Raw genomic sequence first — 22818 nt, 5'->3', positions numbered from 1 at the left:
TGCGACGTCCGCCGCGCCGTCGCCGGTCATCCGGTTCCCGGGAGACAACAGCAGCCCGCAGACGGACAAAGAAGTGGCGCTGGTGAGTTCAGCGGCTCCGTCTATGTGCTGGAGCGGGGACTAACTCCTGGAGGCACTGTGTGTGCGTTGTGGTGGTTGTTGTTGTTGTTGTTGTTTATGGCACTTTGTACCTAAACACAGAAAAAATGAAGGTGCCATCTGGAAATGGTTCTTCAGAGTGATGCCATAGAAGAACCATTACTGGTTCCACAAAGAACCTTTTAAACCAAACCAGGGTTCTTTAAAGAACCATTTCCTTAATTGGTTCCACAAAGAACCTATAAATGTGTCTCAATGAACCTTAAAAAAATTCTTCTTTAAGGCACCATTTATGGTTCCAAAAATAACTTTTCAAACCAGGGTTCTTTAAGGAACAATTTCCTTAAAGAGTTCTTTCAAGAACATACAAAGGTGTCTCAAAGAGCCTTAAAAATGGTTCTTTAAGGCACCATTTCTGGTTCCTCAAGAACCTTTCAAACCAGGGTTCTTTAAAGAACCATTTACTTCAAGAGTTCTTCAAAGAACCCATAAATGTGTCTCAAAGAACCTTGAAAAATGGTTCTCTAAGGCACCATTTCTGGTTCCTCAAGAACCTTTCAAACCAGGGTTCTTTAAGGAACTATTTCCTCAAAGAACCCATAAAGGTGTCTCAAAGAAGCTTTAAAATGGTTCTCCAGTAGGCGACGGTTCTTCGTAGAACCGCCAAGCCCTTTGACGACCCATTGAAGAACCCTTATTGTTCTGCGTGTTCTCCCTGCAGCACTACCTGAATAAGTTCTACGGGTGCCCAGAGGACCGGTGCAACCTCATGGTGCTGAAGGACACGCTGAAGAAGATGCAGAAGTTCTTCTCTCTGCAAGAGACCGGAGAGATCGACGCCAAGACGGTGGACATCATGAAGAAGCCCCGCTGCGGCGTGCCGGACGTGGCCAACTACAACTTCTTCCACAGGAAACCCTTGTGGCAGAAGAAGGACATCACGTACAGGTCAGGAAGGTCACCTGCGGATCCTCACCTGAGCGACGGTCTCGAGTCACGACGTCACGGAAGTTTTTTAAGTTGTTTTTTAAAAGTTTCGGTCCGATGAGAAAAGGTCAAAACATTACGACTGAGCCTGTTGTTGTTGTTCTTGTTGTTCTTGTTTATGGCAATTTGTAGCTACGCACAGAAAAAATGAATGTGACATCTGGAACCGAAACTGGTTCTTCAGAGTGATGCCATAGAAGAACCATTACTGGTTCCACAAAGAACCTTTTAAACCAAACCAGGGTTCTTTAAAGAACCATTTCCTTAAATGGTTCCACAAAGAACCCATAAAGGTGTCTCAAAGAACATTCAACAAATGGTTCTCTAAGGCACCACTTTTGGTTCCACAAAGAACCTTTCAAACCAGGGTTCTATAAAGAACCATTTCCTGAAAGAGTTCTTCAAAGAACCTATAAAGGTGTCTCAGAGAACCTTAAAAAACAGTTCCTCGACGTCACGGAAGTTTTAAAAGTTTTTTTTTTTTTAAAGTTTCGGTCCGATGAGAAAAGGTCAAAACATTCCGACTGAGCCTAAAAGCTGAAGTTATGTGAGATGCTTTGCCAAGCAGAGAAAGGTCAAACGACTTGAGGTCAAACAACTTGACCCCACCCCCCCCCCCCCCCGCTAACCGACTCCCACTAACACAACGAGACGTCCTCATTGGTCGATATGCATCAAAGTCCACACCACTGAGGTTCGCGTGTGATTCCCCGAAGCAGTTTTTTTGACGAGCGCATAAAAGTCGGTTTGCTTTATGAGATGGACCACAGCCCCCCCCCCCCACACACACACACACACACACACACTGCACTCCCCCCCCCCCCCCACAAAGTGCCCCATGCACAGCAGTATTCCTCCACAGTGTGTCAGGTCTTTGGTTTTTGTTGCGTTTGAGGTTTACAACAATGTGGAAGCAGTTTTAACTCCACCGTTTATCAGTGAGTCGGATCTGAAGTCGTAGAAAATAAGATTTTTGTGATATTTCTGCACATCTCTCCCTAAAAACACGACATTTTTCGTCTTTTTTTCGTCTTTTTTTACGATATATATATATACAGTATTTTTAAACTGACTATCTGTCGCCTCTCTCTTGTAGAATCCTGGGTTACAGTCCCGACCTGGACGAGGAAGTCATAAACGACGCTTTCTTCCGAGCCTTCAAAGTGTGGAGCGACGTCACGCCGCTCACCATCACGCGCATCATGGACGGCGAGGCCGACATCATGATCAACTTCGGCCGCAATGGTAACGGAGACGCACTGTGTTTACACAACGGCTGCACTTAAAAGACAGCTGAGAACCCTGCAACTCAAACTCAGTAAATATTTTATAAAAAATAGGTTTATTTTATAGTACATCTCCCCGTGTGACCTCAAAAAAAACCCTGCTGACCTCAACCGTCCCATCCACCGCCTCTTGTGTTGGGATATGAGGAAATTGACGTCATTGCAGTTTAAAATTCAAAGATGGAAGCTCTAAACTGCGTCGTGGTGACCTGCAGTTGCCGAGGGGGTGAATTCAGCTCGTGTTTAGGTCATGACTCAAGTTTAGAAACACAAGTTCACCGCCCTGTCGACGTGTTATTACAGTCACTCCAACCACCGCCAACCTTTATTTAAGGAACACACTCCAACTAAAACAGACATGTGATGCTCAGGATCTCTTCTGTCTGGCCGTGGTTGACCCCATCGAGGAGGAATCTCACGATAGTGCTGCGTTCACATCAAATGCGTTGCGAATATTCTAAAAACATTCATGGCAAATTGACTATTTGTGGCTTTTTGCGTCATTCACACCTGAGAGGGGGCGGAGCTTAGAGGGGGAGGGGCTTATCTCTGTGGCTTTACTCCGTGGAAACAGTTATCATCTCCTTCATCCACCATGAAGAACTAACCACTAGTTCTGCTTCATGCTTGTTGAGGACATCCCACAAACGACGTCGTAATATCTAACAACCTCATGTTTGGATTCATAACATTAATACACACATATATATATATATGTGTATTAATAAATATTAATATATATATATATATATATTAGGGCTGCAACAACGAATCGATAAAATCGATAAAAATCGATTATTAAAATAGTTGGCAACGAATTTCATTATCGATTCGTTGTGTCGCGCGATTATTACGGCGCTCAATAAATCACGGAGTATAAACAAAGTTGATTTGAGCGCAGAGCGGCGCAGGAGAAACCAGAGCGGAGGGAGAGACGGAACGCTGCGTTCTGAGAGCCAATCAGCGCTGAGCTGCTCCTCTGTTGATGAATCTAATTGGCTGCTGCTGCTCACGTGGCGCTGGATGCGGAAGTCATTCACGTCGTCGGAGACATTCACGGAGCTGAGTGCGCCTACGGGTGACGTTATGAACCCAGACACCAGGGCGCTACATGTCACGACGTGTGTGGCATTTCCACAAGAGTATAACGTAGAAAACGTGGTTATTTATTCCGTGGCGGATAGCGGAACATATTTTTCCACGGAGAAAGGCAACGGAGATAAGCCACGACGCCACTCGCTCTGTGCGCTGCGTTGCGCGTGCAGACATCATTTAACGGAGCGGAGCAGCGCGTGAGCTCTGATCGGGCGCTCTTTTAATGAAGTATCGATACTAAAAATATGCTAAATCACATCGTGTTTAACGTACGGGTACTTTGTTAGTATCGCTACACCGTGCAGCGTGACAGCAGCAGATGTAGCGGACTAACATTCAAGCTAACCTAACTTCCCAAACGCTGTGGACATCTGAACGCTGATTGGCCGAGACTCGACACGTCTCATCAAAGATGTTTTATTGTAAAGAGCACCACTTCACATTTTTTCCGCGTCTCACTGCAATCTCAACGGCAGCGGGCCAGGTGAAAAAAATAATAAATTGTAACGCGTCTCTGATATTGTTCAGGGGGCGGGTCCACATGGGGACCACTGCTCAGGAGAGGAAAGCTGTCAGTCTGTCTGTGACGGGTTCATCCACATGCTGACCAGTGGGTCTCCAGGACCTTTCCATGACTTTAAACCAAATTTCCATGATTAAACATTTTGTGAAAACTCTGTCTATACGTGACAAAGTGAGAAGATGTAGTATTTAAACTAACAATGACATTTCCAAAGCATACCGTATATATACCGTGTAAATTAAAATGTGAATAAAACAAATTTTCATTACTTTTCCAAATATTTTGGGATTTTATTTTTTTCAATTACTTTTCTAGGCCTGCTAATAGCCATTTAAAAATTCCATGACTTTTCCAGGTTTTCCATGACCGTACGGACCCTGTTTTGAATAAAGGGTTGAGTTTTTTTGTTTTTTTATCCGATTAATCGATTAATCGATAAAATAATCAACCGATTAATCGATTATCAAAATAATCGTTAGTTGCAGCCCTAATATATATATATATATTATGTGTGTGTATATATATTAATATATATTATATTAGTATATGTATATATATATATTATGTGTATATATATATATATTAATATATATACAGGACTGTCTCAGAAAATTAGAATATTGTGATAAAGTTCTTTATTATCTGTAATGCAATTAAAAAATTATTAAATATTAAAAGAATAAAAGGCTTGCAATATTTCAGTTGATTTGTAATGAATCCAGAATGCATGACATTTTTGTTTTTTTAATTGCATTACAGAAAATAAAGAACTTTATCACAATATTCTAATTTTCTGAGACAGTCCTGTATATAGTATGTATATATATTTGTATATGTATATATATATTAATATATATATTAATATATATTATATGTATGTGTGTGTGTGTGTGTGTATATATATACATATGCATATATATATATATATTTCACCGAAGTTTAAATATTTTAACTTGAGGCAAAAGAGGCTAATTCTTTCGTGTCGCGCAATTCGCGACAAACTCAACCACTCGCGTCCGTAAGCTGACTTTGCTTATGGGATCCACTCGCTGGAAAAATTCTCAACGCTTTTGGTGTGAACGCAGCTTAACGGGAATATTTTGGAGCTTTTATGAAACGCGCAAATGCCACTTTATGTCAGGCATATTTTCCCCGATAGTTACTCATCACTAACTTCTCTCGCCGCTCGCCGGTTGGCTAACAGCTGCACGTCTGTACGAGTTGCTCGTGATGTTTGTCTGGATGACGTTTGATGCCCCGCCCACAGAGCACGGAGACGGGTACCCCTTCGACGGCAAAGACGGCCTCTTGGCTCACGCCTTCGCCCCGGGGCCCGGCATCGGGGGGGATTCCCACTTCGATGACGACGAGCAGTGGTCGCTGGGAGACGGCCAAGGTAACGAGAGGAAACCCCCGTTAAAAATATATACTTTAATGTATTTTAAATATACTTCAATGTACTTTTGACTTTGTTTTCAAACATATTTTTTTGTATATTTCAAAATGTATGCTCTAATTAGCATTGAAACGTATCTATGTATATATGTGTATGTGTGTATATATATATATATAAACCCAGGCAAAAAAATATATACTTTAATGTATTTAAATATATACTTTAATGTAGTTAAAATATCCTTCAAATGTCAACAGTACATTTCAAATATACTATCAAAGAAATGTACTTTCTGGTCCTTCTTCTTCGTCTTCTTCTTCTCCTCCCCCTTCTTCTACTTCTCATTCTCTTTCTTCTTCTTCTCCTATTTATTCTTCTTCTCCTTCTTCTTCTCCTCCTTCTTTTTCTTCTTCTCATTCTTCTTCTCTTACTTCTTCTACTTCTCATTCTCTTTCTTCTTCTTCTCCTATTTATTCTTCTTCTTCTTCTCTTACTTATTCTTCTACTTCTCATTCTTCTTCTTCTGCTCCTCCTCCTCCTCTTCGTCCCAGTGGTGAAGGTGAAGTTTGGCAACGCCGACGGGGAGTTCTGTAAGTTCCCCTTCCTGTTCATGGGCACCGAGTACAAAAGCTGCACGCCGCACGGCCGCGACGACGGCTTCCTGTGGTGCTCCACCACCTACAACTTCGACGACGACGGCAAATACGGATTCTGCCCCCACGAGCGTGAGTTCCACCGGGTTCTCTTTTACTTTCTTTCTTTCTTTTCAAAGTCGTCTTTATTGTCAATTTGTCCACTTGTGGAAACATACAGAAGATCTGAGAGTACGTTTGTCTCTTGTCTTAACGTAAAGTGACGTTACGTTATTCAGGGTTCGTACGGTTATGGAAAACCTGGACTTTTCTTTTTTTATTGTTATTTTCTAGGCCTGGAAAAATGTTATCCCAAAAGCTTTGGAAAAGTCATGGACATTTTTTTATATCCATATGTTCATTTACGCTGAGTTTGATTAATAGAATAAACATTTCTATAAATATGTATTCTTTTAATCAATCTATTGTCTCTCATTCATTTGTCATTTAAGGTTATATACTCATGTATACACGGAGATTTCACAAATGTCATGGAAATTGGGAATCTGGGGTAATTTTCTTGAATTTACACAATTTCTTAAATTCACTTTAAAGGCACTTCATATGACACATACATGTGTTTTACATAAAACATTGCAGAACAATCTCATCTCTCTATATAGTGAGGCACAATTGTCCTCAGGCACAATGTAAAGACAAAATATGCCCCTAAAAGTTAAAAATGTAAGTTAGATTTTTTTTATTTATTCTTCATATCTCTTGTGAAAACAAACCTTTGCTCATGTGAACTCTTCTGATTTTTGAAATGGGTTTACCAAAAAGATCCTAGGTAATGAAATGTATAAATAAAATGGAAAAGTCCTGGAAATCCATTGGTCGACACGTGCATAATGATTAAAACGTTCCCCATATCACCTCTTTGTATTCCCTGATTCCTGTTCTCCTCCCACAGTGCTGTTCACCATCGGGGGGAACGCAGAAGGCGCTCCGTGTAAGTTCCCCTTCACCTTCCAGGGAGAGAAGTTCGACGCCTGCACCACTGAAGGCCGGAACGACGGCTACCGCTGGTGCGCCGCCACCGAGGACTACGACCAGGACAAAATCTACGCCTTCTGCCCAGAGACCGGTAGGTGATGTTATCCGCTTGGGACTTTCAATATACAAAATGTTACATTTTTAATTGTGTAATTATAAACCACACCAAGTCTTATGGCATATTTTGTGACGCCCATTTATTACCTTAGCATTGAAAATGCGGAAGGTTATGTTTTGATCGCCGTGTATTTATTTATTTATTTGTATGCGTGTTACTCGCATAACTCAAAAAGTATTAAACCGAATCACATGAAATTTGGTGGGATGATTGGTTATTATCCGGGGACCATTTGATTAGATTTTGGATCGATCGGGTCAAAGGTCAAGGTCAAGGTCATGAAAAGGTCAAAATCTTCTTTTTACCATAGCGCGGTTAATTGTTATCCAATTGGAATGCAACTAATGCCAAAATGTTCATAATTCAATGCCCAATCTTGTGATAAGCGAAGGTATGCGCTCCACCGAGTGCCCGTTCTAGTTTGAATTGTAACATGCAAAAGCAAAAAACTAAATTTTGATATTGTAATTTTGTCAGGATCGGGAGTTTTTGTGGACACGAGAGACAGGGATTTCAAAATAAAACCGGACACTTCCTGTTTTATTTTGAAATCCCCGGCTCTCGCGTTCTCTGTTCTCCTGCACTTCCTGTCCCTGATTGTTTCCACCTGTGTCCAGTACACACCAGTGCTGTAGAATGAGACAAACAGGGTTTAAATACAGGTGATTGGACACAAGTGGAAACAATCCCATGGACAGGAAGTGCAGGGAAACAGAGGACACGAGAGACGGGGACTTCAAAATAAAACAGGAAACTTAAGACACAAAAACTCCAGATCTTGACAAATTTGCAGAATCCAGGTAAATAAACGTGGATAATAAAGGACTTGTGTTCCATGCATTTACGTAACCTTTCATTATATTATATGTTATGATATTTCAGTAGCCTCACGCATAAAGCAAAGCATTCATAACTTGTTAGCATCTTCTGCTAGTTCATGCTAACTATTCGATTGTGCGTGAATTGGGGAGTTTTATTGAAGATATTTCCATTCCTTTATTGTAGTTGTTCACGTTAAGACTTTTAATTTTTTTTTAAAGTGGGCTAGTTTATCCACCACATGGCACATTTCCCATTTTATGTATAAGAATAAATAATTTCTTTTATTGAGCAAATGAATGGATGATATATTATAACGCCAATGTTTTCATTTTATTCTTTTATTTCCTGTTATTTGCTTTGGAAAATGACCACCTTGAATATTCCCTGACAATTTCTCAACGTCGTGTTTTATGAGCTCAGATGCGTTTTTACTGGCTGTGTTTATGTTGATGTGCTGGCTGCCCTGCCGTGTCCGGGTCCACAGGAATGCTCCAGCCGAGGTTTTTTTTGGTCTTGCTCGTGGTCTGTGGAAGTGTTTTAATGTGCCGTTCAAGGCTTATTTTCCATTCTGTCAGTGGGTCACAGGGTCGATGAATACTGAGCTTTCACCGGGCTCATTGATTAGGAAAGTAGCTTTGTTGTGAAGCTTTTTAAAAGTATTACTTTCTGTCTGTCTCTGTTGTTGACTAACTGTCTGTTGTCATGTCTCTGTGTCTGTTGTTGACTGTCTGTCTGTTGTCAAGTCTATGTGTGTCTGTTGTTGACTGTCTGTCTGTTGTCAGGGCCCTGTCTGTTGTTGACTGTCTGTCTGTTATCAGGCCTCAGTATATATGTTGTTGACTAACTGTCATGTCATTGACTGTCTGTTGTTGACTGTCTGTCTCTTGTCATGTCTATGTCTGTCTGTTGTTGACTGTCTGTCTGTTGTCAGATCTCTGTCTGTCTGTTGTTGACTGTCTGTCTGTTGTCATGTCTCTGTCTGTTGTTGACTGTCTGTCTGTTGTCAGATCTCTGTATGTCTGTTGTCAGATCTCTGTCTGTCTGTTGTTGACTAACTGTCTGTCTGTTGTCAGGTATGTCTGTTGTTGATTGTCTGTATGTCTGTTGTCATGTCTCTGTCTGTTGTTGACTGTCTGTCTGTTGTCAGATCTCTGTATGTCTGTTGTTGACTGTCTGTTGTCAGATCTCTATGTCTGTTGTTGACTAACTAACTGTCTGTTGTTGACTAACTGTCTGTCTGTTGTTGACTAACTGTCTGTCTGTTGTCAGGTATGTCTGTTGTTGATTGTCTGTCTGTCTGTTGACTGTCTGTCTGTTGTTGATTGTCTGTCTGTTGTTGTCTGTCTGTTGTCAGGTCTCTGTCTGTTGTCAGGTCTTTGTCTGTTGTTGACTGTCTGTCTGTTAGACCTCTCTTTGAAAGAAAATCAAATAGTGGCGTGAGTGTTTGGGGGTTTTGTACACTCTGGATTCGTGGTCGATGTTCCGTGTCCCGGTGCTTTCACGGAGCTGTTTACGCACTAACTGTTCCGAGGACACGTTCCCGTCACGTTTCACTGCATCGCGCTGCGCTCCCTCAGCCATGTCCACGGTGGGGGGGAACTCCGAGGGAAGCCCCTGCATCTTCCCCTTCACCTTCCTGAGCGACGCCTACGAAGCCTGCACCACGGCCGGGCGCAGCGACGGCAAGATGTGGTGCGCCAGCACCAAGAGCTACGACGACGACCGCAAGTGGGGCTTCTGTCCCGACCAAGGTACGGAGTAGTGTTCGTGAACCTTTTCTTGTGTATGAATTAGTCATTTTAAACGGGACAATAAAGGTTAGTTATTGGTTGTTATTCAATTATCACTGGGATACCGAACAGTAGCTACCAATTCCCATTTTCACTGTACATCAGTGTTCTTTTAAGTGTTGTAGTGACCCTGTTGCTTATCAAAAAAGGTCCCTGTGGTTGCTTGGAGGTTTATTTCGATGCGTGCAATAATAAACAGATGCAATGTTTAGAGTTTATTTATTAATAAAGTCGTACGGCTTTAAACACAAATCAAAATATACGTTCCCTGTCCAAAACCCATTTGTATGTTCCCAAAAAATGCAATAAATCAAAAACACATTGTCAAAAACACTATCAACACCTGACCCGAGTGCTCCTCCTGATTACATTGGCCTCTGTCTAACTTAACAGTGGCCTACGCCCCCTAGTGGCAGGAGGTTAAACAAAAGAAGAAGAGAAAACAAAATGGCTCTTACAATTTATTCTGCTCTTGCTTCTTTAAGTTAGCTTAGCAGATAGCTAACAGCAGATCCATAAAATGAAGACCCAGAAATCCAGAATTGATTTCAGGGTTTTTAGTATGAATCTTTGATATTGTAAAACTGTGGAGACATAACATGACATAACCGTACACACAGTTTACACACATATACATGAACACAACACTAATCGCGATTAGCATCGAGCTAATTGCGATTAGCTAGACGCTAATTAGCATCTATTGCTACAGGACAATATTATACTAGAACAGTAATTACACAGATATCAAATATTTACATGTTACATACATAGATAATCACAGACTTGGCACTTTAAAGGCTATCAAGCAGTAAAGGAAATGTAGCTTTCAGTAGAATCATGAAACAGGAAGTAGCTACAGTAAGAGAGGAGGGACAAATCCAAGAACAAAAAAGGTAATTGCATTCTACGCCACTTGGCGTCTCTAATGCAACACGTGGGGCAGAACACAGGAGGTATTCAGGAGTTTACGGTAGTTTCTGCATGTTTTCCAGGTTACAGTCTGTTCCTGGTGGCGGCCCATGAGTTTGGTCACGCCCTCGGCTTGGAGCACTCTCAGGACCCCGGAGCGTTGATGGCCCCCATTTACACTTACACTAAAGACTTCAGACTTCCCGAAGATGACATCAAAGGCATCCAGGAACTCTACGGTGAGATGACTTGTCATGTGGGGCTAGTTTCCTAACAAGGGATCAAGCCTATGTAACGGTACTGGAACAAGCATTTTTTTAGATTCGAAAGACTGATGTACTGTGAGTGTGTGATCACTTTCTCAAAGATGAAATATTCTGGTGAATCTCTTATGAACAGGTGTGCCAACCGACAAACCTTTGCCTCCAACCCAGGGTCCGGTTACTCCAATGGACCTCTGTAAAGAGCCCGTTGTGTTTGATGCTGTGGCCCAGATCAGAGGAGAGACCTTCTTCTTCAAGGACAGGTAATTCAATCAAAACAAGAAGTTCCAATACCTTCAGCAAGTGTGTGTGTGCTACATTACCATCAAATGACATATGAAGTCCCCCCCCCCTCAAATACAGACGAGCCAATCGTAGCCTAGCTTCGACCTGCTCCGACAGCTCTGCTCCATGGACTCTTGCGCAATGGGTTTCTTCCATTTCCAGGCTGGTTTTGTTGATTTCAAGCTAGTAAACAAAGGGACAACTAAGAGGGACACACACACTTAGCTAGAGGGACATATACACTTAGTTAGAGGGACACACACACTTAGCTAGAGGGACATATACACTTAGTTAGAGGGACACACATTTGGCGAGAGGGACACATACACTTAGCTAGAGGGACACATACACTTAGCTAGAGGGACACACACTTGGCTAGAGGGACACATACACTTAGCTAGAGGGAGATATACACTTAGCTAGAGGGACACACACTTGGCTAGAGGGACAGACCCACTTAGCTCGAGGGACACACACTTAGCTAGAGGGACATATACACTTAGCTAGAGGGACATATACACTTAGTTAGAGGGACACATACATTTAGCTGGAGGGACACACATTTGGCTAGAGGACACATACACACTTAGCTAGAGGGACATATACACTTAGCTAGAGGGACACACACTTAGCTAGAGGGACACATACACACTTAGCTAGAGGGACATATACACTTAGCTAGAGGGACACATACATTTAGCTGGAGGGACACACATTTGGCTAGAGGGACACATACACACTTAGCTAGAGGGACATATACATTTAGCTAGAGGGACACATACATTTAGCGAGAGGGACACACACACTTAGTTAGAGGGACACACACACTTAGCTCGAGGGACACACACACTTAGCTCGAGGGACACACACACTTAGTTAGAGGGACACACACACTTAGCTAGAGGGACACACACACTTAGCTAGAGGGACACACACACTTAGCTAGAGGGACATATACATTAGCTAGAGGGACACACACACTTGACTAAAGAGACACACACACTTAGCTAGAGGGACACATCCATTAGCTAGAGGGACACACATTTAGCTAGAGGGACACACACTTAGCTAGAGGGACACGCACACACTTAGCTAGAGGGACACACACTTAGCTAGAGGGACACACACATTTAGCTAGAGGGACACACACATTTAGCTAGAGGGACACACACACTTAGCTAGAGGGACACACACACATTTAGCTAGAGGGACACACACACTTAGGTAGAGGGACACACACACTTAGCTAGAGGGACACACACTGTTCCTCAACCCAAGAACTCCTCCCTCCTAAACACAGTTCCCTCTCCACTGGCTCCAGTGGAGGCAGTGACTGTGTCTACTGGCTGAGCCGGTGGAGAAGTGAGTTTCATGAAGTGTTGTGGTTTTGTCAACAGTCTTTATGAGTCACGTTCAGATGGGAAGGTAAACAACTGAAGTTTGTTCGAGACAAAACTGTCACAAACGCAAACAGCATCCTTGTTGGTTGTAACATCTTAAAGCCTGCAGCTCTGTGCTGGTGTGACATTGACTCCGTTGCACTTCTATGGGTAGCAGAGCTGAATAGCCGTCATGAACATGTCCAAAGCAAACAGGCCAGCATACCTCCGGACCAGAGGCGCTTTCAGTCCGCCTGGTTTTCCTCTCTGAGTTAGAAAACGAGCCGCTACCCTTCTCACGAGTTAAATATACAATTACTTTTCGCCATGCCTTCCTTCCACACACATGCTCAGACTGTCAGAGCAGCACAGACACACTTAGATATAGATAAGTATAAACATAATATATATTTTAACTTGGTCTCTCCAGGTGAATAAGGAAAATAAATATATTTCCCCTGATCATAAATTGTAAAAACACAAAATGTAAAAAATGCCATTCGGGTGCATAAAGGGTATTGAAAGCTGTAATATTCATTATTGTCACCTAATTCGATCTTTGGGTATTTGCAGATGGGACCATTTAAAGATATGTATATATATAAATATATATACATATATAATATTATTTATATATGTATTATTTATATTGATTTATTTATATATATTATTATTATATATAGTATATATTATGTATTATTTATACATATATATATAATCCAATGCAATGGTTTTTAGGCCCATTGGTCTGTCATGTATAGTATCTGGAATATTTTTAATAATCACAATGTTGCATACAGATGTTTTGCATTTACATTTTAGCATTTTTTTGCATTTAGTTGACTTATTTAAAGGCCATTTAGCTTCATGTTAAGCCACGTTCAGAAGCTCTCTTGGAGTAACCGTACAAGGCTTTGTGTGATATTTTCAAGCAATCCTTGATTTGCTATTTTAATTTGAGTTGCGAGCCCCAACAGACTTGAGAGCTGGGAGGAAAGGGGAGCGTTCGAGAACAGAGCGTTCTCAAAGCGTCGCTATGATTTATCTTTCTGAAGTCTTGAGATAAGTTCCAGTAAGGATTGTTGTTGTGACCTTCACAGTTGGGTGAAGGCCATGTCAGGTCCGTGAGCTGGTACCAGACTCGATTTATAGCTTCAGAGGAGAAGCGTTGCCCTCTGGGTTCCAGGAGGTAATAATGCTCATTGTAAAAGTTTGATCCCCTTTGTTTCCCTCCTGGCTCAGCACATTTATGCTGTAGGACACATCTTGACACGATGCAGTGAGTCATACTTACAGCTCACTGAGCTCAGCACTGTCTGTCTGGAGGCTTAAGGAGGAGGCAATTATAAAGTCTGGCTCATGGAAACTGTTTTGCCCGCCCACTGACTTCTGTTGCTAGGAATTCATGCGCATGTGCTCGAAGCCCAGCATGTAGCCTAGCTCGTAGCCAAGCTCGTAGTCTAGCATGTACCTAGCTCATAGTCTTGCATGTAGCCTAGCTCGTATTCTAGCATGTAGCCTAGCATATACCTAGCTCGTAGCCAAGCTCGTAGTCTAGCATGTAGCCAAGCTCGTAGTCTAACATGTAGCCAAGCTCATAGCCAAGCTCGTAGTCTAGCATGTAGCCTAGCTCGTAGCCAAGCTCGTCGTCGAGCATGTAGCCTAGCTCGTAGCCTAGCATGTACCTAGATCGTAGTCTAGCATGTAGCCAAGCTCGTAGCCAAGCTTGTGGTCTAGCATGTAGCCAAGCTTGTAGTCTAGCATGTAGCCTAGCTCGTAGCCTAGCATATACCTAGATCGTATTCTAGCATCTAGCCAAGCTCGTAGCCTAGCATGTGCCTAGTTTGTAACCTAGCTCGTAGTCTAGCATGTACCTAGTTCGTAGCCTAGCTCGTAGTCTAGCATATAGCAAAGCTTGTAGCCTAGCATGTACCTAGCTCATAATATAGCATGTAGCCAAGCTTGTAGCCTAGCATGTAGCCAGGCTCGTAGTCTAGCACGTAGCCAAGCTCGTAGCCTAGCATGTACCTAAATTGAAATAAACTGAATAGCCTAGCATGTTCCTAGCTCATAGCCAAGATCTTAGTCTAGCATGTAGCCAAGCTCGTAGCCTAGCATGTACCTAACTCCTAGCCTAGCTCGTAGCCTAGCATGTACCCAGCTCCTAGCCTAGCTCGTAGTCTAGCATGTACCTAGCTCGTAGCTGTAATTCTTAAGGTTTCAATTGATTTGGTGGTTTAAAGACTGTTATTAGCAGTGACTTATGATGCATCGTTATACAGTGAAGCCAAACAAATTAAAATTGTTTCTATAAAGAAGTTGGACAATAATAATTACGACCGCAGTCTGAAATGATGTTGCAGGGATACTTTTTTGTACCCAACTAGCATGTACCTAGCTAATAGCCTAGCTCGTAGCATAGCTCATAGTCTAGCATGTAGCCAATCTCGTAACCTAGCATGTACCTAGCTCGTAGCCGAGCTCGTAGTCTAGCATTCAGCCAAGCTCGTAGTCTAGCATGTACCTAGCTCGTAGCCTAGCATGTAGCCAACTGAAGCTATTTGCAACGTATAGTATTTACGTTCAACTGTAATCCTTAAGGTTTCAATTGATTTGGTGACTGGTTACTGAGGGTGGTTTAAAGACTCTTTTATTAGCAGCGACTTATGGTGCATCGTTATACAGTGAAGCGAAACAAATTGAAATTGTTTCTATTAAGAAGTTAGTCAATAATAATTACGACCGCAGCCTTAAATGATGTTGCAGGGATACTTTTTTCTACCCAACTAGCATGTACCTAGCTCATAGCCTAGCTCGTAGCCGAACATGTAGCCAAGCTCGTAGCCTAGCATGTACCTAGCTCGTTGCCTAGCTCGTAGTCTAGCATTTAGCCAAGCTCGTCGTCTAGCATGTACCTAGCTCGTAGCCTAGCATGTAGCCAACTGAAGCTATTTGCAATGTATAGTATTTACGTTCAAAGACTCTTTTATTAGCGGCGACTTATGATGCATCGTTATACAGTGAAGCCAAACAAATTTAAATTGTTTCTATAAAGAAGTTGGTCAATAATAATTACGACCGCAGCCTTAAATGATGTTGCAGACGTACTTCTTTCGACCCAACTAGCCGGGTACCGTCCTGTGGTCGGCTACCTTGCTGAGGAGTTGAGTGTAAATGATGGTCAGCCATCACTGTTACAAACTGAATTTATTTTAACGGTGTGCAACGTCAGATTGCATCTTGCACACACGAGAACTTCTCGTGAATCCCTCGTGCTTTAGTTGGTGATCTGAATCCAGCGACACAAAAAATTACTATTTATTAATAAATGTAAAAATCGAATGACTTTTGCAGAAGAAAGTTGATTAATCACCCAAACAGGAGGGTTAACTCTGAGCTTTTATTCTAATAGTGTTTTTGCATGTTTTATACCATTTATGTGAAATCACATACATAAGGAGCCTCAAACTTTATTAACTTAAACACAAAATCCATTAAAGTGAACATCACGGCTGCTGATATTTCCGTTATATTATATTATTTTCCGAGTTATATTGTTTTCATTGAAGTGCATGTAATCATTCTTCGTTACCACGGAGTTATAACAGGGCTTTGAAAACTTCAAATGTAAGATAAACGGATGAAGAGCTTGAAGGTTTGAAGTCGGTTATCTGAAGCGGAGCACTATATATGCTATATGACTAAATCCTGTTAATCTGTCTCTTCCAAACAGCCACCAGGCAGATCTCTTTCTTTATATTATTAAATAGAGACGGAAAGAAAAGACAGAAAAGCCCTCTCGGGTTTTGCTGGTACACTGCATGAACTTGACAAATTGATCCACGAGAACACTACTCAAAATAATGCAATTAGATGGTTAGTTCAGATTGAATATGTCTCCTCTTTCCTCCTGACAAATGCGTACAACTTCAGACACGTCTGTTTAGTTTCGAGTTTTATTCCCTCCCCATTTTAGCATTATTGCAACGAGATATCTTTTTTCTTTTTTTGCAAATAAATAGGTCAGTGGAAAAGCGTTCGGGAAGCTTGCGAGCCGTGTATTGGAAATCCGGGCGAGATGGTTCTTGGTCCGCTGGCGTCTGCAGCCTCAGTTCTAACGCGAACCAGATGCTCATGAATCAGGCCATTGTGGCTCGGCCAGTGAAGCACTTGCACTTAAACCTCCCCGAAAACACACACACACACACACACACACTCCCCTCCCACCTTCGTTCCCTCTCATTTCGCCTGACGGCTCATCTCACTCTCATCACCCACTCCGTTCTCCTTCCTGCCAGGTTCCTGTTCAGGTCGGTGAATTTCAGAAGCAAGCCCAGCGGCCCTCTGCTGGTGGCCACCTACTGGCCAGACCTGCCCACCAAGATAGACGCCGCCTACGAAAACCCGACGGTGGAAAAAACCGTCTTCTTCTCGGGTACGCTGGAGGAAACGGAACTGATTCTGACCTTTCTGAATATTGATCTGATATTGCATGAACTGTCCCTCTCTGTGGTGATCAGAGAAACAGAGTAATGGAGAGGTGCCTTCATCCTCTTCCCGTTTGGATTCTTTAAACATTAGGAAAAGGAGGAATGTCGGCTGGGCACTCTTTGTGTGTGTGTGTGTGTGTGGTGTGCACTCTTCCACCATACTTATTAGTGGTTTATTATACATTCTTTGCATTTTACCAATATGACAACCTTCCTGAATACCAATGAAAGTTGCCTCGGTCTAACTCCTTCCGGTCACTCCTCTGCACACCTCTTTATACTTAAGATTTAACATCTTTTTTTCATTTATTTTTTATTACACACACAAACAAAGCATAACAAGGCACATCAAAAGTACATAAAGGCACTTGGAAATATATAATAGAGACCTCACTGGCATGGCTAGTTGTTGGGCGTTATTGACTGTTTTTCAGCTGTAACTAAAATTGAAATAACAGTAGAGGGTGACAGATATATATATATATGTGTGTGTGTGTGTGTGTATATATATATATATGTGTGTGTATGTATATATATCTATATATATATGTGTGTATATATATATGTGTATATATATACATACATACATGTTATACCCCCCAAATAGAATGCTCCCACATTCCCAGATGTGACCAATGAGAGAAGAAAGAAGATTTAACATCTAATGTTACTTTAACACACACACACTTCCAGTACCCTGTCTACAGCACTGGCATCTGTTTGTGCACTCTATTTTATTGTATACCATTGTAAATGTAATGTTTAGATGCATGCACTATGTTGATTGTTGTTGGTTTGTTTGTCTGTCTGATGTGCACACCGGCCTCCAAGTCAAATTATTCGCCTGTCTGATAATCTACCCGTCGGCTTCGAGGAACCTGAGAAGCAGGGAGACTTACGCCGATCGGTTAACTGATGATCTCATTCTGACGATATGATACATTTGATGAACAGATGTGTCGGAATACAAGATGAAACCTCGTTCGGCTCTGTTGCTGACTTCACTCTTTCCCTCCCAGGCAACGAGATGTGGGTCTACAAAGCGGACGAGCTGGAGAAAGGCTACCCCAAGAGGATCTCCAGCCTCGAGCTCCCTACCGACCTGCAGCGGATCGACGCTGCCTTCAACTTTAGGAAGAACAGGAAGACTTACTTCTTTGCCGGGGACAAATTCTGGAGGTGAGGGGTGGGGGGGAGAAACCATTAGTGAGCCTGAGGCCTTTTGCGACCGCACCCTGCTGTTAGTGTCATCACATCTGAGTCTGGATCTAGTTAGTGTGACCTCAGCTGCACTGGACAACCACAACATCTCTCTTGGCTCTTGCGCAACATGCACAATTCACAGTGTTGACGACTAACGGGTTGATGGACGACGATGAGTGGTTTGTGCGATTGGATTGTGGAGCGCTCATGAAAGGATTATTACTGTTTGAATGCACTTTTATTGTGTGTCCAGGTACAATGAAGATACGAAGAAAATGGACCCTGGCTTCCCCAGACTCATCGCGGATTCCTGGAACGGCATCCCGGATGGCATCGACTCCTCCTTCAGTCTCAATGACATTGGTACAAAAACAGAACGTCTCTTTTCACTTGATTTGTACATTTAGAGGCTCTGTATGACTTCAAGAACGGACATTTGACCTGGCTCTACAGGAGAGCTACATGCTAACAAACTCACATGCACAATGCTAACATGCTGCTATATAGCAGGTAGTAACCAATGCTAACATGCTGCTATTTAGCAGGTAGTAACCAATGCTAACTTGCACCTATATAGCAGGTAGTAACCAATGCTAACATGCTGCTATTTAGCAGGTAGTAACCAATGCTAACATGCTGCTATTTAGCAGGTAGTAACAAATGCTAACTTGCACCTATATAGCAGGTAGTAACCAATGCTAACATGCTGCTATATAGCAGGTAGTAACCAATGCTAACATGCTGCTATATAGCAGGTAGTAACCAATGCTAACATGCTGCTATATAGCAGGTAGTAACAAATGCTAACTTGCACCTATATAGCAGGTAGTAACCAATGCTAACATGCTGCTATTTAGCAGGTAGTAACCAATGCTAACATGCTGCTATATATCAGGTAGTAACCAATGCTAACATGCTGCTATATAGCAGGTAGTAACAAATGCTAACATGCTGCTATATAGCAGGTAGTAACCAATGCTAACATGCTGCTATTTAGCAGGTAGTAACCAATGCTAACATGCTGCTATATAGCAGGTAGTAACAAATGCTAACTTGCTGCTATATAGCAGGTAGTAACCAATGCTAACATGCTGCTATATAGCAGGTAGTAACCAATGCTAACTTGCTGCTATATAGCAGGTAGTAACCAATGCTAACATGCTGCTATATAGCAGGTAGTAACCAATGCTAACATGCTGCTATATAGCAGGTAGTAACAAATGCTAACTTGCTGCTATATAGCAGGTAGTAACCAATGCTAACATGCTGCTATATAGCAGGTAGTAACAAATGCTAACTTGCTGCTATATAGCAGGTAGTAACCAATGCTAACATGCTGCTATATAGCAGGTAGTAACAAATGCTAACATGCTGCTATATAGCAGGTAGTAACCAATGCTAACATGCTGCTATATAGCAGGTAGTAACAAATGCTAACTTGCTGCTATATAGCAGGTAGTAACAAATGCTAACTTGTACCTATATAGCAGGTAGTAACCAATGCTAACATGCTGCTATATAGCAGGTAGTAACAAATGCTAACATGCTGCTATTTAGCAGGTAGTAACCAATGCTAGCATGATTCTATTTAGCAGGTAGTAACCAATGCTAACATGCTGCTATATAGCAGGTAGTAACAAATGCTAACTTGCACCTATATAGCAGGTAGTAACCAATGCTAACATGCTGCTATATAGCAGGTAGTAACCAATGCTAACATGCTGCTATATAGCAGGTAGTAACAAATGCTAACATGCTGCTATATAGCAGGTAGTAACCAATGCTAACATGCTGCTATATAGCAGGTAGTAACCAATGCTAACATGCTGCTATATAGCAGGTAGTAACCAATGCTAACATGCTGCTATTTAGCAGGTAGTAACCAATGCTAGCATGATGCTATTTAGCAGGTAGTAACCAATGCTAACATGCTGCTATATAGCAGGTAGTAACAAATGCTAACTTGCACCTATATAGCAGGTAGTAACCAATGCTAACATGCTGCTATATAGCAGGTAGTAACCAATGCTAACTTGCACCTATATAGCAGGTAGTAACAAATGCTAACATGCTGCTATATAGCAGGTAGTAACCAATGCTAACATGCTGCTATATAGCAGGTAGTAACCAATGACGAAAGATGCTCAAAATATAAGCCGGCATACTCTCAATACGCAAATTTTTCTAAAATGTTCATGTTTATTCCGAGATTTCAGTTTAGTCATGGAATTTTGATTGAGTCATGGAAAATTCATGGAAAGTCATGGAATAGTCATGGAAGTCATGGAAATCCATTGGTCAAAATGTGTAAGAACCCTGAAGTAGCCAAAAGCATCCGAGACCTGAAACTTTCTGAGTCGTTAAAAAGGATGTTGTGGTGGTTGCTGGTGCTTCGTGGGCTAGTTTCCAGCGTTCCTCGTGGTTATAGATATCAGGAATATCCATATCGGCGAGTCCTGCACACGCAGCCTCCTCGTTACCACAGCCGAGCAGCGACGACGTCATCGAGGCCGGAAAACGAGGAAGCGCAGAGAGCCAAAGGGAGTCGCTCTGGAGTTTAGGGAGTCGTGTCTGTGGCCTGGTGTTGGGAGGAGGAGCGGTCGCTTTATGCCTCGAGTGAATACTTCAGTACGAGATACGTTCGCTCGCAAGAAATATATGCTGCAGATTTTTGTATTTTATTTTTGAAACTTCCTCCGTCGCCGTCAGCCGTGTCCTTGAGCGGAGAGAGAGGGCGGTGTGCAGATCTTTGTCTCTGGCAAGCAACCAGGGATTTTTCCATCACTGCTCTCCTCACACACACACACACACACACACACCTACACACATTACTGTAAGCGTCATATAGCCCCTCGCCCACAGTGAGGACACACATATTTATATAAAGAACTCCTGTGTGCCGCTACAGAGGTGCCTGTATGCCTCCTGATCGGCGTGATTCAGAGCGAGAGAGTCATTTTTTTATTTAAGCTTGATTAAATTACCGTTTTGTTTTTTTAACACTGTTGTTTTACATTGTAACTTTCTGTCATCAACTAAGTGTGCGTTGTGTCCGTCTTCAACAGATTACAGCTACTTCTTCAAAGGAAACCACTATTTCAAACTGGAGGACAGCAGCTTGAAGATAGTGAAGTTGGGTGAAATCACAAAGGACTGGCTCGGGTGTTGAACTCCCCCCCTCCTCCTCCCCCCCCCCCCCCCAAATAAAAGACGTCCCGTAATGATATCTGACCTCACGAGGACTTTTTGCCATATTACCGCACACTGTTGTAACTTTTTATCCCGGCAACTCCAACACAGGCTGAACATGTAGGCAACTGGATATTTGCTATATTACTGTGTGACGTTGACTTTTTGTTGTTGTTGTTGTGCTGATGCAGATATATTTCAACATGTGTACGCCCCCCTCTCCCGCCCTGGTTTATCGTCCTTATGCATTGTTTTTGGTTTATTTTGTTAACTCCGACATCAGGTATGTCAACACTGCATTGAACGCAGTGCTGTGAGATAATGCCTTTTTTTTTTTTTTTACAAATTTAATTCTGAAAAGGCTGTTTTTTATATGAGGTATTCATGTTGGCTCGGAATTACTTCTATGTGCAGTTTTATAAATATATCACTTTTAATTTTCATTGTTGTGCAATACATTTGACAACCTTTTAACCGAAAATGGTGCTTTAGAGATTGCTTTTTGCTTATCGTCCTGTTTACATACAGTGTGTATATATATATGTGTCTGTGTGTATATATAAATATGTATATATGTGCAAATATATATATATAAATACATATATATATATGTGCATATATATGTATATGTATTTATTGATATATATATATATAAATACATATATATATAAATATGTATGTGTTTGTGTATTTATATATATATATAAATATATATAAAAATACATATATATATATATATAAACTACATATATATATATACATATGTGTATATATGTGTGTGTGTATATATATATATATGCACACACATCTACATGATATAGTCTGTGTATCTGACTACTTAGTGTCCTCTGGATGTTATAAAGTAGATGGAGGCACACATTATTCTTCCTTATTCCTGATTAGCACTTTGTGTAGGACTATATTAGATATTAGATTAATAGTGAGACCAAATTGTTGTTCCATGAACTTTGTGTTGCATTCTCTTCACTCACGGTGAGATTAGAGGCACAGGTTGCCTCCAGAGGCTTTATTGATTTGCTGCATGATGGAATCATGTCAAGAGTACCGCGGTAGTATTATTCGATTATCTTTTTTTATATATATTCTCTTTGTGTTTTAACAATAGTCATTTTTGCATTGTGTTGTTTTTAATGCTTGTGCACTTTGTGATCAATAAAGATGGTCAATATAATGTGGATCAGTGATACATTGATTCATGCCATTCCCCATTCAGCTCGTGAATTCAGAATCAAATCATCAATTAATTCAGATAATTATTTAAGGGTAAGTAAGCAATGTAAAATATAAGAAGGTAATATAAAACTGATGCTCTAAATATCTTTAAGTTGTATT

At 41.5% G+C, this 22818-nt stretch overlaps 1 protein-coding gene across 1 annotated transcript in view; it reads left to right on the top strand.

Moving 5' to 3' along the window:
• mmp2 (matrix metallopeptidase 2) overlaps positions 1 to 22661 on the top strand; it is a 22868-nt gene extending 207 nt beyond the window's left edge. Inside the window, exons 1-13 of the mRNA XM_056413452.1 lie at positions 1 to 82; positions 821 to 1047; positions 2183 to 2331; positions 5258 to 5386; positions 5938 to 6111; positions 6932 to 7105; positions 9532 to 9705; positions 10740 to 10895; positions 11056 to 11182; positions 16882 to 17018; positions 18093 to 18252; positions 18530 to 18639; positions 21342 to 22661. The exon at positions 1 to 82 is cut by the window's left edge and continues 207 nt beyond it. Coding sequence (XP_056269427.1) covers positions 1 to 82; positions 821 to 1047; positions 2183 to 2331; positions 5258 to 5386; positions 5938 to 6111; positions 6932 to 7105; positions 9532 to 9705; positions 10740 to 10895; positions 11056 to 11182; positions 16882 to 17018; positions 18093 to 18252; positions 18530 to 18639; positions 21342 to 21445 — 1903 coding nt within the window. The 3' untranslated portion in view covers positions 21446 to 22661. The remainder of the gene's footprint in view (positions 83 to 820; positions 1048 to 2182; positions 2332 to 5257; positions 5387 to 5937; positions 6112 to 6931; positions 7106 to 9531; positions 9706 to 10739; positions 10896 to 11055; positions 11183 to 16881; positions 17019 to 18092; positions 18253 to 18529; positions 18640 to 21341) is intronic.
• The last annotated feature ends 157 nt before the right edge of the window (positions 22662 to 22818 follow it).

This window comes from Pseudoliparis swirei, chromosome 4 (genome assembly GCF_029220125.1).
Source record: "Pseudoliparis swirei isolate HS2019 ecotype Mariana Trench chromosome 4, NWPU_hadal_v1, whole genome shotgun sequence".
NCBI lineage: Eukaryota > Metazoa > Chordata > Actinopteri > Perciformes > Liparidae > Pseudoliparis > Pseudoliparis swirei.
This window is presented reverse-complemented; position numbering and strand designations above follow the sequence as displayed.